Consider the following 26986-nt stretch of genomic DNA (forward strand, 5'->3'; position numbering starts at 1 on the left):
TGATATTTTAGAGTTTATTATTGACAAGTTTTTCTTCACAAACATGTACAACATCTGATCTGCATAGCAAGGCAATGCAAGAGCATTTCATTAGCCGCCTGTGCAGACAAACAAAATGGCATTAAAACCTCTAAACAAGCGTCATTATAAGCAGTATAGTATACAACAAGCATCTTAAAAATAACAAAACAATTTTTTACTCAAACATTCTGTACACAATTAAGTCATCAGAAATAAAATGAGAGTACATGCACACACCGCAGAATATTTTCCGACGCTTCAAACTTTGTGACAGCTAATAAGACAAATTTTGTGCACAGTCATAGTCAGAACGGTTTCGTGCTTGATATGAGCACACGCATCACGCTAGCGTACTAGTACACTAGTATGCCTGGATAAGCAAGTGGTCTGGCTGATGAATTGATTGAAATGTGCCCTATTTTTGAACAACTAGCCAGATGTGCTTTGTGCGATACAAAATGCACTTTCACACTAAGCATTTGAGCTGTCTTTTGTTCGTAAATTTTTACAATGACTGTACATTCGTTGCTCCCAGAATTTTTTTTATTTTTTTACCTAGTCAATTTGAAAGATTCAAATGCATTGCATAGAATTGCAGTTTTCAAAAATAGTCGAGCTCCCCTCAAGACTAGATACACAAACAAGGAAAGATGGTATCAAAAGGTATCTCTGAACACCATGCAAAGTGTGTCCATCTTTGCTAAAGGCTCGAAAATTTACCCCCAGCCAGGAGAACAATGCAGGAAATTCAACTCTGCTACATTTCAGGCTAAGCAACCACAAACCGCTGGGGCTTTTGCTGCTTTTTGTCCTTTTATTTTTGCAAAAATATTTTAAAAGCTTCCAGCCTTAAAATATGAGTTGAGATCCTATTTATTTATTTATTTTTAATTTTAAGTGCTCCCTAATGCAAATGAGCTCATGGAAAAAATTTTGTGACTAAAATAGCACCAATGCCCTGTTGTCTTCGATGAAAAAGCTAAACAAGGTCCTTTTCCTGACGATGGAAAGGAAAAAATAATGATAAAAGGCGAGCCCACTGCAACAAAAGGAGACTTGCAAAGACACAGTTTCCTCAAGCAGGCTACACGATTCAGAAGTCTCTCGTCACTCTTAACTTCGATTGCAAACACAGTATGGTACTCTTCACAATGTGTTCCTTTCTGTACAAACAGCCAGCTGCTCTGAACAAAGCACACCTGACATGTGCATGAACTGCAGCAATGCTTACTGACTTACACTTTACGCCATCAGAGTCTATCACAGAACTACCGGCCACCTGTTAAGCCAGTCCACCACACCTTTCCCACATGTAGAATCCTTACACTTTGCCAAAAATGACATCATGACTGGCAAAAAAAAAAAAAAACTGCGTGTGTGCTTTCCTTCCTCACAATCGGCACGAACCTGTCACCGGCAATTAACATGAAACTGGGTCTTCAAACCGACACTTCTCACAAGAGTCACTACATGTGCAGAGCTAGTAACGCGGCCGCTTGTTGCTCGGACCAGACTCTCACCTTGTTAGAGCAGTGCAATGTCCGCTGTCCTAACATCTAACATGACAAGCACAGCACCATACAATGGCTCTCATTTTGCAATGCCAAACAAAAAAACTCATGCCGCAAAGGAATGCAAGAAAAAGCACGCGTCGACAATCGCTGTCAGGGAGCACTGGCCGCCGCGAGTAGAAGCCCTGAGAAAAGGGTTCATCCATATCTCGCATTTGCAGGCAATTTTGACACGCCCTCACGGGGTACGAATTTTTGTGGCTTGATAAGGGTCAGCGCCACGGAACCAATTCTGCGATGCTGCTGCTGGGAAGTCGCATTCCTCCTTTCCCACCCTCAACCCCTCCATAGCTGCCGTCAGGCATAGACGTCCGCTCTCTTGTCACGCAGCCGGTTTCGGGTCTTTGTCCGTGCACGACAACTTGCCAGGTTCACCATGTGCTGCGGCGGGAGAAAAAAAAAAAAGGACAATCGTAGCACGATTACTTGTGAAGACGGTGCTGAATCTCTAACCATCCATAAAATGCGGATGCCGGCCGACAATACCTCTAGAGCACATACAAGGCCAAATGAAGCTCATAAAACTAACTGGCTTTCACTAAAAAGTGAACGACGGAATGGTTCACTGCAACCTAACAAACATGTTAGATAAAAAAAATACAAACATGTCAGGCTAAGCTTCCAGTGCAGCTGTCTAATGCAAGGACCGATTCAAATGCCCAGGGGAAACACAAGCATTGCCTCTAAAACAGCTGTTAGCACCAGACCTCTTTGCTGACTTAGTGGCAGTACATTTACCATAAATTACCGTATGTACTCGTGTAAGGGTCGCACCCCCAAATTGGCAACTAGCAATTGGAAAAAGAAAAAAGAAAAACGTCAGCCAAAAGAATTGCTTCATGAGTACATAACTTTGTCCAGGTGATACGTTACACAGGGAGCTGACAGATAATAAGTGCCTGCGACACTCGATACGACTATGCACGTGTCGTCCCGAACACTAGTCTCTGCATGGAACCATGAGCACGCGCTGCCTTAGCGTTGCTAACTTGTCTTATGCACCCAGCATTTGCACCAAAAGGAACAAAACTTTATGCTGCATAAAAAACTAGAATGGGGAGTACCCACGCGAGTGGCGCATTTCCCTGCAAAGACGCGTTGCCCATCAGGCTCCGGCAGTACACACAGTAGTAGCACGGCGTTTGTCCATTATCGCTACGTCTAGTGTGCTTTGCATCAAAGCCACAGCGAATGCACTTTGAATCTGGTCACGGTCTACTATAAAAGGTCTAACGTTGTTACTATGGTTGTGCGAATATTCGAATGCTTCGAATATCGAAGTGAATTAATGTGGTATTTGATTCGAAGTGAACAGCAATATTCAAAAACCACAAATATTTTCGAAGTGTTTCAAGTTTTTGAACTCTGAAAAATAAGTAGCTGGATGAAGCAGTCAAAGGCCTTGTGTATATTCTGATGCTTCCGTGCGATCGCACCGCTCTGGATGTCTGCACGCATGATACACACAGCGCAGCGGCTGCATCCAGAAATTCAGCTTTCTACAGCTGCACAGTTCAGCACGTCACCGATGAGCGCGCGTGATGGAACAAAAGATGCGAAAGAGAACACACCGCAGTGGGAACTGTGCTGTGCTGGTGCACCGAAGGACCGAAAGGCGAATATGACAAAAAAGATAAGAACACAGAACTACCAACATGACCGAGGTGAGCACTCCATCAGCATTGCCTTTCGTATTTGCGGTGTCACGTGCTGCAGGACACCAACTTCGAAGCCGGCGATACCTTACTGTGTACAGCCTTCAACAGTTGAAATTAGATGAGAGGTGAACCGACAGTTATTTTAAGTAGCACAATGAGAAAGCCGGCACTGCAAAGTGCTTTCATCAGCGTTCGCTTCATACAGCATCGCCATTTTCCTGCGGTCACAATATTGGCGTAGTGGTACGCCACCCGTGCACTTCTCTGGTACATTTCCGTGTGTTTAATAAAATGAATGTACTCGCCTCAGAAAAATTTCCATTTAAACCTTCTCACCAAGGATAGGGGCACCCCACGCATTCACACAGCGGCGCATCTGGCAGTGCAACAGGGTGTGCTCGCATCTTCATGCACTTCATGCTAGCCAATGCCGACGATGCACCTCCATAAGGAGCAGCACAACGCGCAATGATGTGAGGTTGGTTTATGCAAGGACCCATCACAGAACTCGTGGGTACCACGTCCTCAGATTGCTGTACGACGGCGTGCGGCGTGCCACTTACACGATGCCGTCACTGACATCTTTCAACTTTCGTGTAACCCTACGGACGACTCAGGCCATAGCCTTATCCGGCAGCAGTACGAACGCACGATCACGCGTGCACAGTGCGGTCCCGTGACTGCATGCCATGCAAATGAGGCCGGAGAAATTGCAGCATCAGGTGCGACACGTCCGAAATTTAAGCGTCTGGTAAATCTGTGAGCAACTTTTACATTTAAAATCAGCAGCACGTAAAGAATCGCATGGTAAAAGTTTGATTATGGTGCTTAGTGCACTTTGGCTTTCTGCTGTTTGAACATTGCTCAATACAAGTTTGAAAGCATTTATTTTTATTTTGTTTAATTCTTTTTATTTCAGCTGCCTTAGTGAATTCTGCAAACCTTGTCCTTTGGCAGATGCAAACTCTTGTGAACTGCATGTTTTTTTTTTACTACTACATTTCGAATCACAAACTATTCACATCAATTCGAAAATATTCACTTCGCTTCGGATAGTATCCGAACAAAATAACTATTCACTTCGAACTGAAAGTTCATTATTCGCACATGCATACTTGTCGCCAGTCTACCATCACAGTAAAATGAACATATAATTGATATCAGCAAGGCTTTCGACAGTGAAGTGCGTGGAAAAGCAGACCAAGCGAACGCCGCCTAACACAAATGGCCACGGGTCGCACACATCATGCACCACTCCGAATGGTCGCACTGCCAGTCGAGCACCAGACCTTCAGAGGGTCTAGATCTTAACTTAAATTCACATAACGTTTGCCAATAAACTGATCTAGTGACCTGTTTTACTACCTACATGCGATTAATTTGCATCCTCATCAGGCATGCACCCTATCACCCATACATACAATGCAAAATGTATTTGAAGGATTGTCCAAAACTGTAGTAATTCATCATAAATGTGCACTGCAGCGTAAAAAAGGGACGCATATCTGGGATCTCCGCCGTAGTCAAAAATTTTACAAAAAAATGCTCGTCCCGTGTAAGGGGGCCGCACACTGTCAAAACTGCGGAAAAAATGTGCAGCCCTTGCACGAGGGTGTACTGTAATGCAGGACAGGGTTTTTGCACTGAGTGCCAAACAACCCGTGGGCGCCCTACCTCATTCACACAGAGTACCAACCAGCAAGCAGAACATTGCAAACACTTCACTTACCCGCTCAAACTTTGTCACTTTCGAAATGATGTGGTCATCAGCAGCTATGACAGGGCCCAATTCAAAAATGTCCCTCAGCAGCTCATTAGCCTGGAAAAGCAAGACATCAGGGGGGGACACTTGTCTTAAAACCAGAAAACCGAAACTGGGTTTTGACCAAAGTATGACATCACAGTTATTGTCACTTAACGTTTTGTGCACAGATTGATTGACTAGAATGGCAACTGAAAGTGACAGTTTCAACCATTATTTGTCTCAACAGATCAAAAACAAGCTCGAAATTTTTTCTCTCCAGCAAATATAGTGAATACTGAATGGCATGCAGCTACTGACCTCAAACACGAAAGTTCGCTATAGAAATTGCCCCGAGTGAGGCCGCAAAACAGGAAAATTTTATATCATTTGAACTGAAACCAAACATCGCCCGGCAACGAAATTTGGTAAAAAGATTGGAAGACCCTGGGGAACCCACCCTGGAAGTTTCAGTAAAACATATTTAGGTTAAAAAAGCTCCAGAGTTACCCTTACGAAGCACCAAGCCCGATATGACAAACTTCCTGAACACTCGCACTGTCCAGGAACTGAGTCAATGTCTAGTGCAGTGTGTGGGCCAGATATTAAACCAGCTTAGGGCTTCTCAAACTGGGCTACACAGAAACACTGGGTCCCCTGGAATGCCTTTTTGGTTCCCCGGCCACCTAAATCTGCGTGCTTCAAGCCCACCATTTCTTTTACCCACCTTACCTTGCGAATAATTGCGCTGTGATCGCTTATAACAGGCTGTTTCCCTATATACCGTATTTACTCGCATACCACCCAGCCCTGCGTATAACCCGCACCCCCAACTTTGAACTCCACAAAAAAAAAAAAAAAACTCGTGCATAACCCGCACGTTTACCTGAAAGAAAAAAAAAGTGCTAGAAAGATAGAACTGCACACTCGGTGATCATTTCGTTTTCAGAACATTTATTCAAACGACTACCACCACGTCACTGGTTATCCGATTCTCAATCGTCGCCGCTCTCACTGCTGCCATCCGAGGCTTCATCACCACTCTCAAAGAAGTAGTTGTCCTCGGAACCATCCAAGATGTTACTGATGGCACATTTCTTGAAGCTTTTAAGCACCATGCCGGCCGGTATCGCTTTTCACGCATCCACGATCCACTGGCACAGCAATGGAATATCAGGCCTTCGCACGCGGAACGCCCCGTCGGTGTGAGGGCATAAAGGCAGTCTGACATCGACTGGGCGTACAGCTGCCTCACGTGTGCCTTGCAACGGCTTGTTCAGGCACACGTTGAGTGGCTGTAGCATGGACGTCATGCCGCCAGGTATTATAACGAGGCAGGTGCAGGCCTCAGCGAGGCGAGCCTTCACCGCATCAGTGCAGCGGCCTCGGAAGGAATCCAGTATGAGCATTGACCGGCTTGGTAGCAAGGCGCTAGGCTGAACAACGCTGGCTAAGAAAACGTGGCCAATGGCGCGGGGAAGAATAAACAGACCATGTGGATTTGGCTATGCCTTTCGTTGGCCCCTCATCGGTTTGACAAGCGTCGATGACGTTAGGGATGGCGGACTACACGGGGGAGGCCGCTGCACACTGCCACATTGCCATGAAGCCGACCCCCTCCCCCCCAAAAAAAATTCGCAGATAACCCTCACCCCCACTTTTTAAATGAGTTTTTTTTTTTTCAAATTTTGGAGCGGGTTATATGCGAGTAAATACGGTACAGCCAGTCTTAAATTGATTTTGGCCATTTTTTGAGGGGCCGTAGTCTGCATGCTTCTTTACGCACTTGTTATTGATAAGCATGAAGGGAAAAAATAAAAAACGTGCAGGGTTTCTTGGCATCTTTTGAAAGCTACTGGGGTTCCCCGATGCTTAAATAAAGACTGTGAACTAGGTCACTCATACTGAAGCAACCACTATAAGATAGTGGTGAACGAACAGCCAAAGGCAGCCCACTCACAGCCAAGTGGAGGTTCATTCCCGAGCCAAGCAGCTGACAGAAGGCATCGTACTGCAGCTTGCGACTCCAGGTGTCCAGCTCGAGCACCTCACGGCCAAACTTGACAGTGATGTCCGGCGAAGTGCCTTCCTGCTTGCACGACAGAAACAGGGATGCATTGCATGGAGCATCATAACAACTCGTCTGCGCAACCAAAGCTCAACAGTAACTAATAACAATATGAGACCTGTTTCATCAGCAACATTAACAACACTGCATCAGGATCAGTTCAGCATACAGGCTAAAAGTGCAAGCTGCATGAAAAAGTAATGGTTACAGCCAAAATTCTATTTTTTCTTTATTGCTAAACCGGCAACTGAAAGTGACACTTTCGATGATTGTTTGTCTCAATAGACAGAAAAAAAAAAAGGGTCAACAACACATTAGGACAGACTTCTCTAACCTAGAGAATACCAAAACCAGACACTATCTAGTCTAAGTAGGTGCCATTCTAACATTAGTTACCTGGTTCCTTATTTCCTTGGCCACTTTCGTGCCACTATTCAACACATTCTTCCACTCTGATGCCAAGAAATCATGCTCTGTTTTACAGCAGCATCCTGATGTTACGTTCCCAAGTACTGCATTTTCCCAGCTGCTATGTTATCATGAGCCAGTCCAGTCCAAGCTCCCATAGAATCTCATGCAATACAGACTCTGCTATTATGTCGCAACCGTGGCAGCGTTCCCGTATGCTATGTTGAGAGTGTCATTTCACGATAATGCTTTCATGATAGTGCCATGATGGCATTTTGACTGGCTGTGTTTAGCGTGCACGGAAATACGACAGAGACCAGCCAAAACGGGACTGTACAGTCAGAACTTAAGTCTGCAATAAAACTCTGCCCACATCCAGGAACGCTGAATGGAACTCCTCCGTGCCAAGAAGTAGACCGTAGTTAAAGCTTTTCTTGTTATCTAAACAAAAAACTAATCAAGAGAAGAAATTATAAGCTGGAAATTTTGGTGCCTCTGGCTTGTTTTATAGAGTCAAACAATAAAAATCTGATTTTGTTTACTGTTGTAACTGGTCTGAGGCATAATACAGGACGTCGCAGACAATGGCCAGTGCTCGCAACTGCTGTTTACTCAAGTTGTATCCTTAGACTCTATCGGCACATGGCCACCACCGTGTTCAGCAGCTTGGGGCATGTTGCACTCATGCCAATGCCAAGCACACTTACGGGCGGCATGAGTGTTGTCGCAGCTGCTATGCAGTTCCATCATCACTGCAGGGCGAACGTCCCAAGGCAAGAAAAAGAAACTACAATAGAGTCACGTTCACACCAATTTCACGGGGTCACGAAAAATATTCGTATCATCCCCAAAACGAACGAAATTCCCAAGCAGAATTTAAGCAGAGCTGTTTTTGTCTGACAAGGTTTACTTACGGCCAAACGCCTACGCTGACTAGCAACATCAGCGCTGGGCTGGTTGCGTGCCGTCGCTCACTGCTCGCGGTGCGCACTGTGCGACTGGCGATCGCGGCAATGTATGGGCCGTGCGCCGACCTCACTGTTCACGATGCGCACCGTACGACTGGGAATCATGGCATCGGCAATGTACGGGCCGCGTGCCACCGCTCACTGCTCGCAACGGGTACCGTACGACTGGTGACCGCGGCATCAGCGATGTACGGGCAGCAAGTAATTGGTACTCAAGGGTGCGGTCGTGGCTTGCACATTCTTATCATATGCAGCGGGGCGGGGGGATGGTTCGTAACATCCGAATTAATGCACTCTAGCCAGGGCATTTTACGAATTCATATCATCCTGAAATAGGGCATTTTACGATTTCTTATCACCCAGAAATTTATATCAACCGGGATTGTGCATTGAGATTCTACTGTATGCCGCGGAAGACGGCAAGTGGATAGCGCTACAGTTTAGCAGGTCAGGGTCAAGGCATGTTTCCTAAAAACGCAATTTCGAGGTTGCAATAGACGAGGATTGTGTAGGAAGGCGGCTGATGCGGAACCAACACAAAAGCATGCACGCATGCCTATACTTCACCCAGTCCGTGTGCTTTCTTTGTTGCTGCCTCCCTTCCACCAACAGCTGCTCAGGCAGACTAACAGCCAACTTTTTAACGGCTTTTAATAAAAAGCACAACATAAATTTCAACCTAACCTAAGCAGCTCCGTCACAAAATTACTAAACATTTTTTTCTTTTCTGCCACATATTGGCAGCAAATTTGTCAACTTCCAGGTTCAAGAGCCCCAACAACTGCTAGTACTAACCAGGCTCAGCAAGACACAGCAAGACATGATTTATCCCATGTATATGGCTGCCTGTACTGCAAAATGTTATGAAGATACATCATAACAATGTGTACTGTAACAGCAGAAAATGAAACTTCGTTCTGTGCTTTTGTCTTGCTCCACTAATACATTACGCCAGTCTGCACCGGCATAATGTAGCAGACTTTAGCAGTAAATCGGTGCCTTCCTCCAGTGACCCCCGCCTGCTATGCACTGGACTCCCATGACTGTTACATTTCTTTATCACAACATCCCATCACAGCGTCTGTCAACACGACAAGGAATGAGCAAGGGCATGGAGCCAAGGCTGCTCACATGGACGGCCCGGTAGACATCCCGGAACGTGGAACGCTGTTGGCGGCGCTCCTTCTTGGCTCGGAATTTCTGGCTGTCGGTGGCAAGTTGTCGTAACTGGTTGCAGAGGGCATCTGGTGGTTCTTCAAAATTCTGAAAAGTTAAAGAGAGTTAGGAACTTTATAGTAGAAACAAAGCTGCAGCTTATGCAGGTCAGTGGCCTGGAAGAACTCCTGTCAGTGCTTGCAGGTATGAGACACATTGTGCCGCAACTGCAAGAAGCACCACATTTACCTGCATAGTGAATGCATCCCCCATTCTGTTTGTCAAATTTTAACTCTTTTTTAAAGTATTCAATGCACCCGACAAATTTTCATAGATGTTGGGGAAAAAAGTGCCTTCTTTAGGAAAATAACAATAACTTTTGCGAGCAGACTTGTTACAATCATTGAGTGCAGGGAGGCAATAAGCTATGCTTCAGGACAGCTTTACAAATGCCCGATGGAAATGTAAGCATACACGTAGCTTCAAAGCACCAAGAGCTCAATCGCAAAAGAATTTGGTTGACTGCTACTACAGTGCTGCTCTAAGCAAAAAAAAAAAAATGAAGTCCACACTTTGTCTACCAACAGGCATACAGCCCAATGGTTGATGCACTACCAATGCAACCATTTTTCCATGACCCTTCATGTCAGCCCAAGAGAGGCCCTTCGATATATTGAGATCCCACATTACTAGGCGACGCATGTACATTCAATGCTTGAGTAGGGGGGGGGGAAACGCACATCGTCATAGTCTCTGGCCACTTCATATATGATGGCAATCACTTCTCCAGCAGCAATGCGCAGGTCCAGGTCTGGGCTCTCCAACAGCTCTTGAAGGCGCCCCATGCTACTGCACAGTTCAAATGTAAGCCCAATAAGCACCTCCATCAAAGAAACAGACAAAAAATCATAACAAACAAGAAGCACGACATCTAAATATCCTCCAAGGGCCTGTGTCATGCATTGAATGTTTGCAATTGGGTAGCTCACAGCACAATGGAACACTGTTAAAATATATCTGCCATCAAACCAACATTCTCATCAAAGCTTTCACAGATGTTGCCTGAGGCTCAACCACCTAGAGCGGCCATAGTTCTCGTATCACAAGCACCAGGTCCGATAGTATAGCTTGGTTTTCCATTGCATAATATTTGTGGCTTCAGGAAAAAAAAAAAACAACCTCAAGCCCTACTAAATCATTTTACTCCAGTCTCGTGAGAAGTAAACCGTGAGATGCCCTCCCTAGCCCATTCCTAGATTCCTTTCACCACTTGCTGGTTTTCATGGCTTCTGTTCTCTCTTAATAGCTTTTTTTTGCAAAAAAAAAAGAACTATCCCCCACCCACCCCTTTTTTTATCCTTCCTGATCCAAGACAAGACATGAGATCCCATTCCCAACAGCACCATGAAGACATTCGACACAAAGGTCACAGCACAATGACATGACTGGATGATGAATGCGAGCACTGCCCACGCTGGTCTGGCCAACCCATAGCTCCCAGCATGCTAGCACAGTTTCAAGAGGCAGAAAGCTCCAGGGACAAAGAAGCTACAAGAGGGCTGCCCCTCCAATTAGCCCCTGAAAACCTAGAGAACATTATCTCTTAACACTTTCCACAATCTATGCAAAGAGGAAGAAAAAGGAGGGGGGGGAGCTCTCACCTTTTGGCCAGCGCCAGCAGTCTGTCCACAGGTGCCACAGTGAGCAGCAGGCCCCAGGCCAGGAGGGAAGCGCCATGAAGCACACTGGCTGGTGTGCTGCCAGTCGATGGCTTAGCCCCCGACAACGCCTGCCACAGGGACTCCATGCAGCTCTGCACCACCTGTACAAGCCAAGGTGAAACATGCACATGCTCGCGTCGGCCTGTGAGACCAGACTGCACGCCTTTGTCACACGTGTCACCACCCAGCACAAGGGTTGGATGAATGGTTTCATGCATACCTCTTTCAAGTGCGCTGAACCTTCACAAAAATCTCGCGCACTACCCCCAAAATATAAGCATATTCCCCTTCCGCTCTCAAGCTTCTCCATTCCTCAGTGAATAAAAGATCCCTCACGGCGTCACACTGCTGATCCACAGCAGACATGACAATGCTGTCAAAAAGCAAATATTTCTTGCTAGGCTTCTGTCACGACGCAGCTGGCGTACGTCGTGGTAAGGCGTGAGGACGGCCGCCGAAGGGGAGCAGGGGAACGCGCCGACAAAAGGGAAAGGCTCTCAAGGCGGCGGCGCGCGCGAGTGTCGGGAGCCTTGGCCTAAGCGAGGGGGAATGGTCCGATCAGACGCATGTGTCATAAAGGGTTTCTCTCCGCTCGTTGTGGCATTTTTCTAGTTAGCCACGGCAACTTGCTCGATGGGCCAGCGCCGGAGGCGAGCGGGTATCCGGGCACCCTAGGCCAGAGCGGCTAACAGGACGCATGTGTCGTAAATGGTTTCTCCCCCCTCGTGGCATTTTTCTAGTTAGCCACGGCAGCTTGCAGCGAGCCGTGTGTTCGATATTTTGTGCTTTTCTTTTGTGTTGCAAGGCGTGTGTTTTATATTGTGTGCTTTTCTTTTGTGTTGTGATATGCTGCATCCAAAATGTGGCGGGAAAGTCACCTATTGGCTGAGGGTGTAGTTTTGGCGGGAGGACAAGGAGATGGGTGCGCGCTAAGGAGAGCGCGGGAGGTTGGTTGGTGGCAGCCAGACAGATCGGTCGTGTGCGGCCGGTGGTGGTCCTGGGGTCGCAGAGTTGGAGAAGCGAGTTGCTTGAGCGGCGGCCGGGCGGGTTGGCCGTGTGGTGGCCGACGGTGGTCCGGAGTCGTGAGAGTGTTGGAGTTTTGCCTTTTTTTTAGTTAAAGTGGAGAGGCCGAAATCTGTCAGCATATGTAAATAAGTTTTGTAACTATTGTAATAAATAATTTTTTTGAGGGAAGCCTTCTCAAGTGCCAACGTCAGAATACCTCCACGCCTGTCTCAAACTCACCAGTCGCGAAGTACGTCCCCCGGGTCACTCACGAGACCCACCCTCTACCACTCCACGTTAAGGGGGGACACTGGTCTTAGAGCTATTTTCCTTATTTTGAAGCCTATCCTGATGAAATCATACAAATTTGTTCAGTTTTTTATGCTGGTTTCAAATATGTAATTTTTTTCTTTCGAAGTCAATTAGTCAATGAAATAATTAATTTTCATTGTTCATTAATTAGTACCTCCGTGCAGAAAAATTGGCTCTATAAAAAATTATTTCTAATGCATGGCAACGTAGTACAATGACCAGAGAGTGCAACGATCGAAGCAGTTTTTTCATTTTACCCTTATTAGCAATTTTGCAGCACTTGGAATACCATCCTTCAAGTTCTGCCTATCATGCTTCAATGAACTTTGCAAAATAAAAAAAGTTTTGAAGGTTAATTAAAGAGTTCTGCTTCGATCATTGCACTCACTGCACTTCCAGCTTTCTTTAGCAAAAAAAAAATACATCTCTGCCCATCATAGGTGCAGAGATATCGACAAACTAAAACAAGCAGGTGTCCAAAATTTGCGTTTTGAGAAAATTGAGAAAAACAAACTAGACATAATTTATTCAAAATTTCATGAAGATATATACATATTTACATTTCTTAAGGGCTAATAAGCACCAGGCATGTAGTCAGACTGCTTGGTTTGACTAGAATGGCGCTTTTTCAGTGCCTGATGCATGGTTTCAGTAGAGGCACGCTTGCGTGCAGATTCTGCTGTCCGGCGCCTGTCTTTCTCGGTCATCCTCCTGATATTATGTTGGCCAGGGTTCATACTGAGCTCGCTCAGTATTTGGAAAGATGCCTTCAGGTTTCCCGCATTGAAGCGGACAACAGCCTCTGCAACGGCTGCTTGAACTGAAAACAGTGAAGCATGTCTCTCCTTTGGTGCAAGCGACCATATCAGCGAGTGCAGGCTTTCATTATTATTTTGAGTTTTGCCACGCAAGCAACGCTGCAGTAGCTTTGGGTCTCCCAAGCGCTCATATATGGGGAAAAGTGCTTTGCACACATGTGGCGGCAAATTATACCTGTGCTTGGGAGCGGGCTCGCCCTTGGCTGCAGCAGCGTTCTGGCGGCACCATGAGTTTGGGCCTGTTGGGCACAAAGTGTGGTTCGCTGCACTATCATTTGATGTTACATGATAGTATGTCGCCATCACGGCCTTGTGCATGGCTCCAATATCTCCAGCATGGGATTTCAGGGCCCAGCTGTAATATGATGTCAACTTAGTGACAAGGTCGCCTGTTAGCTTTCCTTTGCCACTAAGGCTCTCTTTTGCATTGCCTTTATGCTTGGCAATTGCATTGCGCAGAGCCGTGCCCATTCGCTTCTGCACATGGTTCGTGCAGTCTTCTTTTTGTATTTTTATATAGCCATACACAGACGATTCTTGCAGTGCAAGAAATGTGCGGCTATCGCCATCTGAAAGGACAGTTGTGTATCTAAGGCCATGTTTTTCCCATGACCTTTCGAATAACACAAGTCCTGCCTGTACTTCCATTTCACCGGACTTTTTGTCCGTGTTTTTTTGGCACAAGTGGCTGTCACTCCATGCTTGATAGGACGGGTCGTCGTCCTTAGGCCCGCGCTCGCACCCGGCACAGAAATTGCTAAACACAACGTAATCCAGGACGAGCCCAGTAAAAAGTTCAATCACTGCACCGACACCGATGCGGGATGAATGACCCCGAGTCATCCACGAACCATCAAAAGAGACGGAAATGTTTCCGGGGTTGTCAAGGTTCAGCTCGCGGTAGAGCTGCCGAACAGAATTTGCGCTGTCCTTCAACACTTTTTCGGCTGCGCGTGTTGCTGCGGGCGTCAGCTTGCTTTTCACATAGCTCTGCCACGTTTTCGTGTGCAGGCCACGATGCGATATATTCATCGCAGCAAACACATCATTTAGCGCGGTTCGCCTATTTCCAGTACTTTGCATCGCGCGTGCAGCAAGAATGTTTACGGCAAACGGATTTATCTTTTGGCTGCCTTCCGCGCGTGGCGAGCTCCATGCCGACGCAGTGTCTCCGCAATTCACACACACGAGGGACAATTTCACCGCTAAACCATACTCGCGATTCCCTTTAGAAACGTGCACATCTCCGCCACACACTCTACACTTCACGGCACGCAACAGTTCGTTGAAGGAGTCTAAACTCACAATAGAGAAAGCACTATCGTCCGCACGGCGACCGTCTGTACCGTCAAGGGGACAGTCGTCACAGCTTCCGATGAAATCAAGCTTTTTCTTCGTCGCTGCAGTCGATTCCAGCTCCTGTAGAATTCCTTCCGCTTTTCGCTTATTTTCAAGCAAGTCCGAAGGCTGCAGCATCGTTGTGTCGCAGCGGACGCGGCCACTGTGCGTAGACGTCGCTGAGCTCGTTAGGCCTATTTCGTCCGCGGGGACTTCACTTGCCACTGGCTCCTGCACGTTCTCAGAGCATTCGGGTGACGCAGGACGTTTTCGGAAGTTGTCACCGCGTGCGGACTTCTTCTTTTTGCCGAATTTATGGCGCGAACGAAATTTATTGAGAGGCATCGTTGGACCTCGGTCTCGACTGTCAACAAAATGGCGTCTTCGACGCTTCCAACGCTGGCTCAAGCAGACGATGCATGGCGGAATCCGCCAATCGGATGGCTCGATTCAGTCACGTGTGCTCAGCAGCGAATCAGACCCAGCATTTTTTTCTTTTTTGTGGCTCTTTTTCTTGGTGGCCACTGAGGGCTTGCAGCCAGCAATGGCGGGAAATTGAAGCCTAGAGAGCGCTCTTTCAAACGAGCCCAACATGGCCGCGATCGGTACGGTGGAACGCCGGCTCCGCACGATGAAAAATGTGCCGTTTTTTCGTCTGCTCCTGCGCAAATTCAGACCGCGCGGTGATCTAAACTCAATAATACCCTGAAACTACTGACTTCTGGAAGAAGAGAACTGGTGAACTTGGAGAATAATAGCTGAAGATTCCGAAAATGCTATTTTCAGAAAATCGGTTTTTTGGCCATTTTTTGGTCTCAAAGACCCGTGTCCCCCCTTAACATCTGGATGCAACAACAACATCGCACAAGAGAGAGAGGGAAAATCAATATCGTGACTGCTTCTTTCAGGCTTCCTTCTCGGCGTCCAACTTTTTATGTTTTGCTGACCATAGTTGGCAGTCACCTGTAGCAGTACGCTTCGATACGGCATGCTACTTCACTATGTACCATACTCAAAGCACATGATGCACCGTCGTCTGGCAAAGCCAGTCTCCGAACTGCATGACAAATTCGTACCACTGTGGCTGCAAACAGCGCAAATAGAAAACAAAGGCTCACAAGAGTTTTCCTTGTGTTGACTTTTCCAATTATTTAGGTCTCTTCCATATTACCATGAACATGCACCACGGTTCAGGCAGTTCAAGCATAGCTTCACACTAGCACTCAGCATTTATCTACCTTAACTGCTTCTGAATAGTGCTTATATACAGTAAAACCTCGTATATACGTCTTTTTATTCAATAGCAGGAAAAAACGTATTATCCGGGAAAACGTACGATCAAAACTGCCTGATTTTTAGAAATGTAACTGTTGAATGAGGTAAAGAGACATTTAGTGACAATTTCACTTTATAAAAATGTCGATTGGCATTCCTTGACACAAGAGCTGAACAGATTCTACTCCAGTGCTCGCTGAATTCAGTCCGCGTTCGCGCTGTCTTTAGCGCGGCGGGAAGTTCGTAACGCATCCGGTCCGTCGACAGCAGTGACGAAAGTAACCAAAATCTCTTCCTTGTCGTTTTCGGATGCTTCGCCCCTTTGCACCCAAGTACTGTGGGAAAGCTGAGAGTCGTGTTTTTGCTTTTTAGGCTGAGTTTCCCAGACCAGGCCTGTTTGTATATAAGCGCGTCGCTGTAGTTCGTAGAAGCTTCGCCTCCTTTCCTTTATGCACTGTGAAGAAACCTCAGCGTTCTTCATCTTCATATCGTGTCACCACAGAAACGGCCGTCACGAATGCTGGCGCGCGTTTTTTTTTTTTGTTCTTGATGGTATTGCTTCGCCTCAATGTATTGAGGCATTGCACAGAAGCCATCACAGCAAGTGACCGCCACAAAAAATATGTCTCGTTCGGCCCACTTGTATGTTTGCACATGTGCGGTTGGTCAATAAATGTATTATACGGCCATAATTCGTCGAAAATTTAAACGTACTAGCCAGGAAATGGTGTTTTCCTAGAACGTATTAACCGGGAAAAATACAGTGCAACTCTGTGGGACATCTTTAATGTCCACGATTTTGAGCGTACGAACCGGGAAATCATATGAACCGGGAACGTATCAACAGGGTTTTACTGTATCTCACCATTTCTGATGCTGAAGACTTAATCACAAAACTACAAGCAAGAGCTTGCTTCAAAATTTACAGAACTCCATGCAAGTAAATTTTGCTGGCCTCTAGCAAATACCTCAAGCTCAAGAAGCATCTTAAAAATTTCCATGTAAATCAGCAAATGTGCTTCGTAATTGCTTGCAATATAATATGACACTTTCCGTATTTATTGCATGCTCATTTTTTACATTGCACGATCCAACAAGAAATGACAACTGGTCGACAGCAATGATATCTTTTGGAGCACCGAGAGGTGTGCTTATGCCAAATAGCTTTCAAAAATCTTGAGTCTCCACAGATATTATGAAACAAAACATACTGCCACAATTTCAGCGTACTTTCCACGATGTCCCTTCTGTTGTAAACCACAACACCACGCACACACATGCACGCACAGAAGAAAAGACCACACTTTCAACCTTACAACTTTCACTACTTCATCAAGCAAAAACGTCAGGTCAACAACAAAAGCTCACTCACTGGATAGTTGTCTGACTCTGCCACAAAGCAGCATAGGCCAATGGCTGTTGCGCACTGGAAGGAAGGTGAGCAGTAGAAAAAAAATGTCAAACTTCAAGGCACTTTCAGAAGGCAACCAAAGTAATGGTCTTCAAAGTTCTCATTACAGTGTCTCAAAAAAAGTGCCACTCCCACACTGTGTAGCTATCAACCCTCAAAAGCGAAGAAAAGTTTTCCTTTTAATTACATATAATTCAGCATTAATAATAACACTGAAAGGCACTGCTGAAACAAGAACTTATTTTGTGATCTTAAAGCAATAAAAGAAAAATGTATAATTTATCTTGCTCTTTTCTCATTCTCAGTTTCCTTGCTGCAAGAAATTAAGTTTCAAGCCAAACACAGCACTACCACTGCTATGGTTTACCCTTACCGAAACCAACTGGCCCATACAGTAATTTTCATCTAGAGAGGTGGGAATGAATTGGCGACCATGTTCGAAACATTTCTGTTCTGCTATTAAATCAACGTTCCCTTCTTCTAAAGATAAAGTAGAACCTTGACGATACGAATTTCACAGGGTCAAAAAAAATATTCATGTCATCCAAAACGAACAAAATTCATGGGCAGAATTCACGCGAATCTGTTTTCAGCTGACAGGTTTACTTACGGCTGTACGGGCCGCGCACCATCGCTCGTAGTGCGTACCGTAGGACTGTCGATCGCGGCATAGGTCGCACACCCCTGCTCACTGCTCGCGGTGCACATCGCAAGACTAGCAGTGGTGGCGTTGGCGATTTTTGGGCCATGCACCACCGCTCATAATGCACACCATGCGTAGGACTGGCGATCGCGGCATAGGCCGCGAAACCCCGGCTCACTGCTCACAGCACGAGACTAGCAATTGTGGCACTGGCGATGTACGGGCCACACGCCACCGCTCACTGCTCGCAGTGTACGTCGCGTGACTAGCAATTGCGGCGTAGGCAATGTACGGGCCATGCGACTGCCGATTGCAGCATCGGCAATGTACGGACAGCGAGTACTTGGTGCTCGAGGGTGCGGTCGCAGCTCGCGCGTTTGTACCATCCGCAGTGGGGCGGCGAATTGTTTGTAACATCCAAATTTCTGCACACTGCACACAATGCACTCTGGCCAGGGCGTTTTACGAATTCGTATTATCCCCTAATTCATATCAACCGGGCTTGTACTATTGAGATTCCAATGTATAATGTAATTGCGCCCATGAGATTTCACGCTGATTGGTGTTCAGAATGCAACTACTTCCAAGCCTCGCACTACTATCGATGGCAGTGAGTTGAACCTGTGCCTCTCCACAGAGTTATTTTAAGGGCCTGTACACAAACCTGAATTGTTTATGTATTTCCATTTCAAATGAAGACTTCATAAAGACAGTACTCTCAGGCATGAATTTCGAAGATGAGTGTCTTTGCTCAACCTAGACTCAAATGCATACCTTCGCTCGCACAGGCGGGGCCTGCGCTGCATCCAGGAGCAAGGTGGTCAGTGGCTGTCGCAAGGTTTGAAAAAGGCCGGCCGACTCCTCCCCTGCTCCGTAGTGGACGCAGGCCAGTGCTGCCAGCGTTGCCGACACACCCTGCTCCTCACCCCGACCCTTGCGTAGGCCACGCTCCACAAGGTCACACACTGTCGTCGGCCTGCAACAAAGACAGCAGCAGTCTTTAAGGTGAAAGCTTTATATGGCTCATAAGCAACAAAACCTGGCGACATCGTCGGCATCCAGATAAGTGGTCCAGAAAACCCCCAATGATGTAATCACCAAAGAAAAAAATTTCTTCTGAAAGTGCGGGGAATTGAATCAAGGACATTCAGAGTGCGATGTGAGCCCACAGACCATAGGCCTTGAAACCACGTTGCTTCTTGGCAAATAAAGGTGAACCTAGCGTATGCACTGCCTTACGACTATATGCTAATGAGTAGGTGTCAGTAGAAAGAAAGCAAAAACATATATGAAAAAATTAATGTTTTCGCCTTCAAAAAATGTAAGCAGTCTAAGTGCTCTCCACAATTTTTGGCCCCTTACTGAAAGAACACACTTTGTTGACTGGCAGACTACAAAATTACTCACCGAGAGCAGCTTCACAAAAAGATCATGCAGTAGCTTGCCACCGGAAAGCCACTTGGTGTGACAGCATTAATGCCGCAACCATTTGAAAATGACCAACCTGCTGTGGCATCTCAATGGCTACAGCGTTTGGCTGCTAAGCCCAAGTCGGCACAATTGAATCCCAGCCGAAGCAGCTGCAATTCATAATGCACACACATATGCCTCCTACACCTTGAATAATGTTGCAGAAAAGGTGCTGCTCAATCTTTCAACTGAGCTGAGGTGAAAGCACAGCTTGCGTGTGATAGGATTCCTTTCAGTTCTGTTGCAGTTTACTTTGGTCATTAAATTTACTTTGGCAAGCCCACGGAATCACCAATTTATGGTTGTCAAAGGTAGCGCATGAAATGTGGCCTACATGTGCTTATAGGAAATACACAAGCAGAATTTTTATGCTTACATAAGCAGGCTGAATATGGTTTCTCAATATTTCTCTTAACCTCTGAATTGGTAAAGGTCACAGCAAATGTTCAAGAACAGACTTTACCAACCTGTCGATGAGAAAGTCGTACAGATATCTGTTGGACAGAGCTTTGCGAATGGCTTCCAGGCATGAGAGGCGTCCTTTGGCACTGCAAAAATGAAACCAGAAAAACATTAAAACATTCAGTGGTTCAACAGACCTCGTGCACTCGTGCAAATCATTCATGCTGCCTGAAATGCAATAAACACCTTTTCTGAGATGTCCCATCAATGGCTTCCTTTAGTTTGTCTTCAAAATCATCGTGAAGCACACCTTCCTCCACATCAGCATCACCAACTAGGAGAAAAGAAATAGCGCAGGCGTTATAAAAAAGAGAGGCGAGGCTGCAAATACAATACACAGTGAGCTTCCTTCAAGCAATGAATAGTTACAATACCAAATCAAGTTCTTCCCAACTACAGAGTGAGGAATAGTTCACCCACGCTAAGCAGTGAAGAGTCCTGTCCAAGACTAGAACAAACACCCCAACAGCCACATCAAATATCACAAATCAGGTGCATTGTCTCATTACATATCTGTAGTCCAAACCTCCCTGCACACAGGTGGACTCAGCCGCTCAGCATACACTACACAGGTACAGAGCCCCTCCTCTTGCCTGCACTGTTGCGCTCTGCAACATTAAAGACAGTGGCATTGGTCACCATGGCCTGTTTCATGTTGACGCCATATGACATCATCATGGGAAGAAAAACGCCTCTGACATCAGCTCCCACTATCTGTAACCAACAGTTCAAAGAAAAAGTGTCCACAACTCGAACCGGGACACTTTTGCCAAACAGCACACCACATTGCACAGCTCTGGGACAACTACAACGAAATTTATTTTGCCCGCACTGTGAATTTAACAACTATTTCGAATTTCCAACAAGTTCAGCACTACACCTGCACCTTGCCAACACATCATTTCAGAGGGTTCTCAATGGCATGTCTGCTGCAGGTACTATGCGGCCACAACACTCCTGAAAGACTGCACACCACAAGCTAAGGCAGCTAAATGAATTCAGCCGAAATTACCAGTGCCGTCGCTGCCGCACCGGGACTCCGATGCACAGCTGAGCACACTGGCAGTGTCGGCATTGGACTCATCATCGCTGCTCGACGGCGCCAGGCTGGCCTCAAGCCTGGATGATCCCCGAAAGGTGCCACCTGCAACAGGGTAGAACAACGCAAATTCGACCTGCCTGAGCTCCACGGTCCTCCAACCACCTTGAGCTACACTAGCAATTTAACCCACTGTTGACCTCGACAGCTGAGGTATATTGCTTATCAATTGGCTATTTCGCAGCACAGCCTCCTTAAATAACATTAAGGAGGAATCCGAGGCTTGTTAAATAATATATGCAAGCCTAATCTCCTTTTTAACACTGAAATGTATTCGGCTTCCACCTTGCTATAATCAGACATGTAAAAGGCATTTCAGCCAGAATCGTCACTATGGCTCTGGCTGGTAACACGAGAGGTCACGAATCAAGTGATACGACTGGTGAATATAAGTTTTAAAGATGATGCTCTAGTTTTATTTTCAAAAAGGTTACCTCATTCTGATGCATACTAAGGGGCAGAAAGTAAGCAATAATGAATGCACGCTTTGTGCAAAGTCGTCCTCTGAAGGCTAACAGCTCCCACCCGGTTCAGCATGTGCCAAATCATGGTTTGGCACTGTTTGATAGATGACCTAGGGCCCCTGCGGCGATGAACACACTGCAGAGCACACTGGCCAAATTTTCACATAACTGTCATTTGCACCAGTTATGCGGCAAACATGAAATCTGCAGCCTAAAGCCCACTTTGAATCATGAACGCAACAAGTGAACTTGTTAATCACAGCAACTTTGTTAGAAGGTAAACGACACCTGCCAGCGGTACCCCAGTGTCAACCTCTATTGCCATGGAAGTGAATGTGGGATGCACGGTGAGGGGCCTCCTTTAATGGAAGTGAGAAAGCCATCCTCATTTTCACCTACTATAAACGGCTTGTTTTCACGAAGGAATAATTTGTGCGTTTTTCGTGAATCACATAACCTCGCAAAAAATTGTTCCCAAGAATAAATTGGGAAAATCGAGCGCTAAGTGGCCTTTCTTCTGTGCTTTGCAAAATTAAGTGCTCACGAAATACTAAGATTTTTCAACCTTGCCTGAATTCACGATATACTGAGCTTGCAAAAATGAGTCATTTACAATATTTAGCAGGGACCATATAAGTGCGCAACCAAGACCTCTGTACCTTCAGTAAGGTGGCCACTTGGAAAGGCAACTTTCGTCGTCTGCGGAAACTTAAAAAGCCGATGCAGTTGCCAAAAGACAGAGGTGTATAAAAAAAGGTGCTGCTGACTTGTTAAGTAATGTCAAGAGATTTTCGATGTCGCTGTGGCTAAATAAGCATAATTTCGCACAATATTCATGCGAAGCAAAGCATTTCACAGAACATAGCAGCTTCGCACAATATGTTGCCAGAATCCATTTCTACATCAGCACACTTCAGGGGAGCAGTAATTTCTGTGGTAGTCCTGCATACGCTCTAAACGAAGAAAGCACTGAGCCAACACAATTCAGGACAGCTGCATCTGGTTTTAGTACTCACCGATCAGTTCATCTGCTACTGTTTTGAATGTTTACAGGCCTAAACAGAGCTATACGGGGCTTACATAATATGGGCTGTGTATTCGTGTCTACCCTCACTAGGACAGGACGCCACACACTACACCGTTGTCCGTGCGTATTGTTTTGCAGTTTGCCAGTCACACACATACACCCACGCTCCATGCTCCAGCGTATGTTTCTACAGTTGGATGCAACTCGAGAGCAAAGCTATGAATGATCGTCACATAAGGCCCTCCAACCAATCGAATGGACTCATTTTCATGACGTCGCAGTAGATCACCTTGCATTTATGCAAGCTTCTAATGGCCAAAGCAGGTGCAAGACAGCTGACTGTGATGTCATGACAATAGGTCAGTCCAAACGGCTGGGAGGGGGAGGAGGGGCTTTTAGGGTAGTTGCTGTTTCATTCTATAGTTGTATCCAACTGTAGTGTACAGACCTTTCAGACTTCAGCTATATTAGAATAGAATAAAAAAGGGTTGTATCCTTTCTTCAAGGAATTAAGGAGTGTTCCTACTTCCCAAGGATTTAAATACCCTGAATATTTCAGGAAACCAGGAGTTCAATGATCCAATTGGCTATCCGAACGCAACTTTCCCAGAATATAATATCGATACAATAAAATGTTCAAAATGTTCATACTGGAAGAGGGAAGTTAACAGGTTTTCACAAGTCAAAAGCATGCCATTTTGGAGATATGCGCATGAATATTGCATAGCCTGAATGTTAAAAATTTGCTATTTAAACCATGCTGAAACCTGCTCGCATTGACAACTCAGTTGCATGGACCTACACTTGAGTAAATGGTTAAAACACTGCACAGCTGCTTAGTATTATTTTTCCACGTTCCTGTGTGTATGTTTTTTTGTTGTTGTTTTTTTGCCCAGGTTGTTCATGAGCCGCTATGTCTTCTATGTTGATGTTTTATGTTAATGTTTTGTTTGTAGAATAGTTGTAACATAAACCCAGTAATTTCTATTTCTGCTTGTTATTATTGACCAATGTATTATGTCTCGGCTGCTCCCCTTTTGTAATGCCCTAACCCAAGGGCCTTTAAGGGTAAATAAATGATGATGTCCAACTGAGCTGAGGAAACAGCTGCCTTGGAAACTAAAGCAATGTCTCAGTGCCTACATTTTATATATTGCTCCTTAACACTTTTTATCTCATGCACTCAGAAAGTGACAGTACAGTAACACTGGCCAAACATCTTATTCCTCTTGGGGTACATATTTCTTTTTTAAAAGAGCATCAATCTTAGGTCCTGGATTTGCTCAGATAAATTATATTTCGAGATGATCATTCCATTTGCACTCAAAAGTTTCAGCTTGAATTTCCTAATAGCAGCACTCAAAGACATGTGACGTAGAACAAAAACTAGGAGGCAAACAAAAGTTACGATGATAGTTCAGCGATACCCACTCTAGTTTACATGTAGTGCACACAGATCAGTCCAGGCTGAAGGCCTTCGAAATAAAATGTTTCTTTACCCTAATATGATTTCTGACACTTGGCTGCAGCAAACTTTGTAGGAATGGGAGGCTTACATTACAGATGGCTTGATGTCACAGAAGACTAGAGGTGAACATCTGCGCATCAGCCTCAGTTCCCTCACTACTCGTCAACCAGCAAGTTTTCACAGTGCTGACAAAATATAGTTAGCAGGCTGTGCTTTAACAGAGAGCATGCAGTTGCAGAGGTTTCTATTATGCCATTCTGTTGCATTCTGTTACCTACACTGCAAGAAAAGCTGCCACTCATCATTTTCAGAAGGCCTTATTGCTGTGGACTCCAGGTACGTTAGAGCGATAACGGAAATTCTGACACTGCACAAATGGACCTGAATTACATCTTACGCTGCCACATTGGCAATGGTTACCCTCCGCCAGCTGCAACTCAAGGAAGCTGTTTACTCTAACGGTTCCTCTGCACCTGCTTACGTCTAGAAATGTCCTGAACTATTTTTGTTGACCAGTGCACTGATTCACAACACAGCACTCCCACAGAACACCAAACTGAAGAGGAATGCTGCTTCAAATGGTGCAGTTAGAAAGTGATATGGCTAAAGTGTCTCTACTGTGCCTGTTTCTGCTGTCTGTCCTGTATTGTTACACCTAGGTCTATACATATAACACCTAGGTCACTGGTATGACATTGCGTACACTCAAAGAAACCTAGTTCCAAGCAGGTAGAACTATGCGACTCATGCTCATGGGAACAAATCTTACTGCCTCAAAAATCTTGCATTAATTTTTAAGTTTCTGCAATTCAATTGTTTTCACACACAGGTTTTACGTACAGCACAGAATGACGCATTCATAGTACGATATACTCCTGACTGAGAAGATCTGCATGTATACTAAAGTTAGTGTGAACAGGCGCGAATTCGAGCTTCGCAGTACGCATGAATAAAAAAAAAAGTAGGGTAAGGGACATGCCATCGCACACGGATGCCAAGATAACCAGAATTACAATAAAAATCTGGCCATCTGCGAAGCATTTTTTTACCTGGTTACCAGTTGCCTTCGCACACTCTACCTACATACGTCATATTACAGCGCACTTAATCGGGATGCTCAGCGTCAGCAATTAATGAATGGCTAAAACTCCAGTTCCGCGGTCGACTTTAGCAGCGGAATGAAGCACTACGTCGTCTGCAGCCGTTGAAACTTCATTACGACCGACGCCACGACAGCTTTTAAGTTCTACGGGGAAAAGGCTCGCACGACACAACGCAAGAGCGAAAGTAGCTCAGCGACCTTGAATGCACAGCTACCCGTGTTTCCACACGTTAAAGCCGTTGTCACTCGGCACTGTCTGCGCAGCCTGGACTCAAGCGATTTACCAAGCCTCACAGGACCGAAGATATGAGCGAAAATTTAACCCCGCGACACGAAAGTCGAGTCAGACTCGCCAACATATGGGAGCCACTTTCATTCAAACTCAAGCTACAAGGTCGGCTGGCACCCGCGGCGACCCGCGCGCACAGTTCAGCTCTGGAATTGAATCTGACGCTTAGGCTAGCTCAGCACTTCTTTGATTCCTGCAAATGACGAAGCGAAGACGATGGCGACAGTTAGGCGAGCGTCGTCAAACCCCGAACGTGACATAACGCTGCGTGACTAGCACTAAGATTAGGCTTGATCGCCACTTACCTCCCTTGGATTTCTTCTTTCCTTTCGGCATCCTGTCCAATATCCTAGCCTAAAGATCCTAGAAAGCCCCTTAATCAAGAAGGGCAACACACAAATATCGATCTAAATATGTAACCTTTCTCAAAGAAGCAATATTTGTTTACAAATGTGAGAGGCTGTATCCACATGGTGAGATGAACGACTGATGTGACAAATTCCGAGAACGTCCCCTATCACTTCTTTTTACATGGCGCTGCTAGTGAGACTATACATTTTTAAAGCAAACACTTTTGGTTTAAAAACAAAACTTAATACACATTACTAACATTAAGAATTTGTTTTTATTACAAATTAAAAAATTATCAAGCAAAGCTAGTCAACCGCTAGAGGACCCGGCAAGCAGCTCACGCGTCAAATGTATTCAACCCTGTCGTCCTTGTCTCATTTTACTGGCTCTGTATGTTTAGTTGTTGCGTTATTTTTATTCACACAAGCCTACCTGCCCTGCGCATCGCGCCCTAAACCTTCTGATATTCTGCTGAGCTGCACATTTGGACCTGGTAAAACATGCGGACATATTTTTTGAAGCAACCTTTAACTAGTTTACCTCACTTGGCAAAATGCGAAAGAGGGCAAGGCTTGGGCGTGTCAGTCTGCCGCCCGCAGCCCCAGGGTTTTGAGCGAAAAATGACACGCTGGCAGTGCATAATATCTCCTGGGTGGCTGACTGTGCGCACATTCCCCCTAATGGGAAGCTGATAGGTTGCACTGGATCTAAAACCGAGCAGCACCCGCTGCACTGTTCCCGCGTCATTACGTTCACATACAAGCTTTTTGTTTACCGCTCATTTCAGTTGCCTAACTTGCTGCTGGTGTTCGCAGAGGCAGCATGAGCGGCGAAGCAAAACTCTCGGCCTATGAAAACGAAAAGAAATACAGTCACCCTCGTTAAAGCATTTGGTGCCAACCGTCGCCCTACAGCACTACCGTGGCCAACACAAGCACAAAGGGACGCAAAGCACAACAAAATAGAAGTAAATATGTGGAAAAAGGACGAAACGCCAAACGCTCTGTTCAAAGCGCCAAATTCGCAGCGTCGGTTGTATTTACAACGCCTGCGTTGGCTTCGTGGCACTCACGAGGCGCGAAAGAGAAAGAAGTTCGAGTATAATAAACAACAAAAAGCAGCGCTCTCCGCCCTTTTTCTT

The 26986-nt window shown here is 45.7% G+C and overlaps 2 protein-coding genes across 4 annotated transcripts; both read right to left on the reverse strand.

The window, feature by feature from the left end:
- On the reverse strand, positions 1 to 26935 carry Ifrd1 (Interferon-related developmental regulator 1). Of its 3 annotated transcripts, XM_077631717.1 has the most exons (13): positions 25800 to 25997; positions 21058 to 21189; positions 20232 to 20319; positions 20051 to 20131; positions 18888 to 19089; positions 17432 to 17485; positions 11252 to 11412; positions 10331 to 10439; positions 9567 to 9698; positions 6952 to 7080; positions 4980 to 5069; positions 1858 to 1973; positions 1690 to 1827 (listed from the first exon to the last, which is right to left on the reverse strand). In XM_077631717.1, exons 1-12 carry the CDS (start codon positions 25828 to 25830, stop codon positions 1890 to 1892), a joined length of 1293 nt encoding a protein of 430 aa, XP_077487843.1. In that variant the 5' UTR covers positions 25831 to 25997; the 3' UTR covers positions 1690 to 1827; positions 1858 to 1889. The 3 variants fall into 3 exon arrangements, with proteins under 3 accessions (XP_077487842.1, XP_077487844.1, XP_077487843.1); XM_077631716.1 differs by having other exon boundaries at positions 1 to 1973; positions 25800 to 26935; XM_077631718.1 differs by having other exon boundaries at positions 1 to 1973; positions 10331 to 10436.
- Positions 13066 to 14922, reverse strand: LOC144096798 (uncharacterized). Its single transcript, XM_077629676.1, has one exon. It carries the CDS (start codon positions 14920 to 14922, stop codon positions 13201 to 13203), a length of 1722 nt encoding a protein of 573 aa, XP_077485802.1. The 3' UTR covers positions 13066 to 13200.
- Positions 26936 to 26986: the final 51 nt, after the last annotated feature.

This window comes from Amblyomma americanum, chromosome 7 (genome assembly GCF_052857255.1).
Source record: "Amblyomma americanum isolate KBUSLIRL-KWMA chromosome 7, ASM5285725v1, whole genome shotgun sequence".
Taxonomy (NCBI): domain Eukaryota; kingdom Metazoa; phylum Arthropoda; class Arachnida; order Ixodida; family Ixodidae; genus Amblyomma; species Amblyomma americanum.

Excerpts from the sequence above, each read along its gene's own strand:
- LOC144096798 (XM_077629676.1), bottom strand. The coding sequence starts at position 14,922 with ATGCTGCAGCCTTCGGACTTGCTTGAAAATAAGCGAAAAGCGGAAGGA.
- Ifrd1 (XM_077631716.1), bottom strand. The coding sequence starts at position 25,830 with ATGCCGAAAGGAAAGAAGAAATCCAAGGGAG. Across the intron at positions 20,132-20,231 it reads GATGGGACATCTCAGAAAAG|TGCCAAAGGACGCCTCTCAT; the intron begins GTGTTTATTGCA and ends TCATTTTTGCAG. Across the intron at positions 7,081-9,566 it reads ATGTCTACCGGGCCGTCCAT|GAAGGCACTTCGCCGGACAT; the intron begins GTGAGCAGCCTT and ends TCGTGCAAGCAG.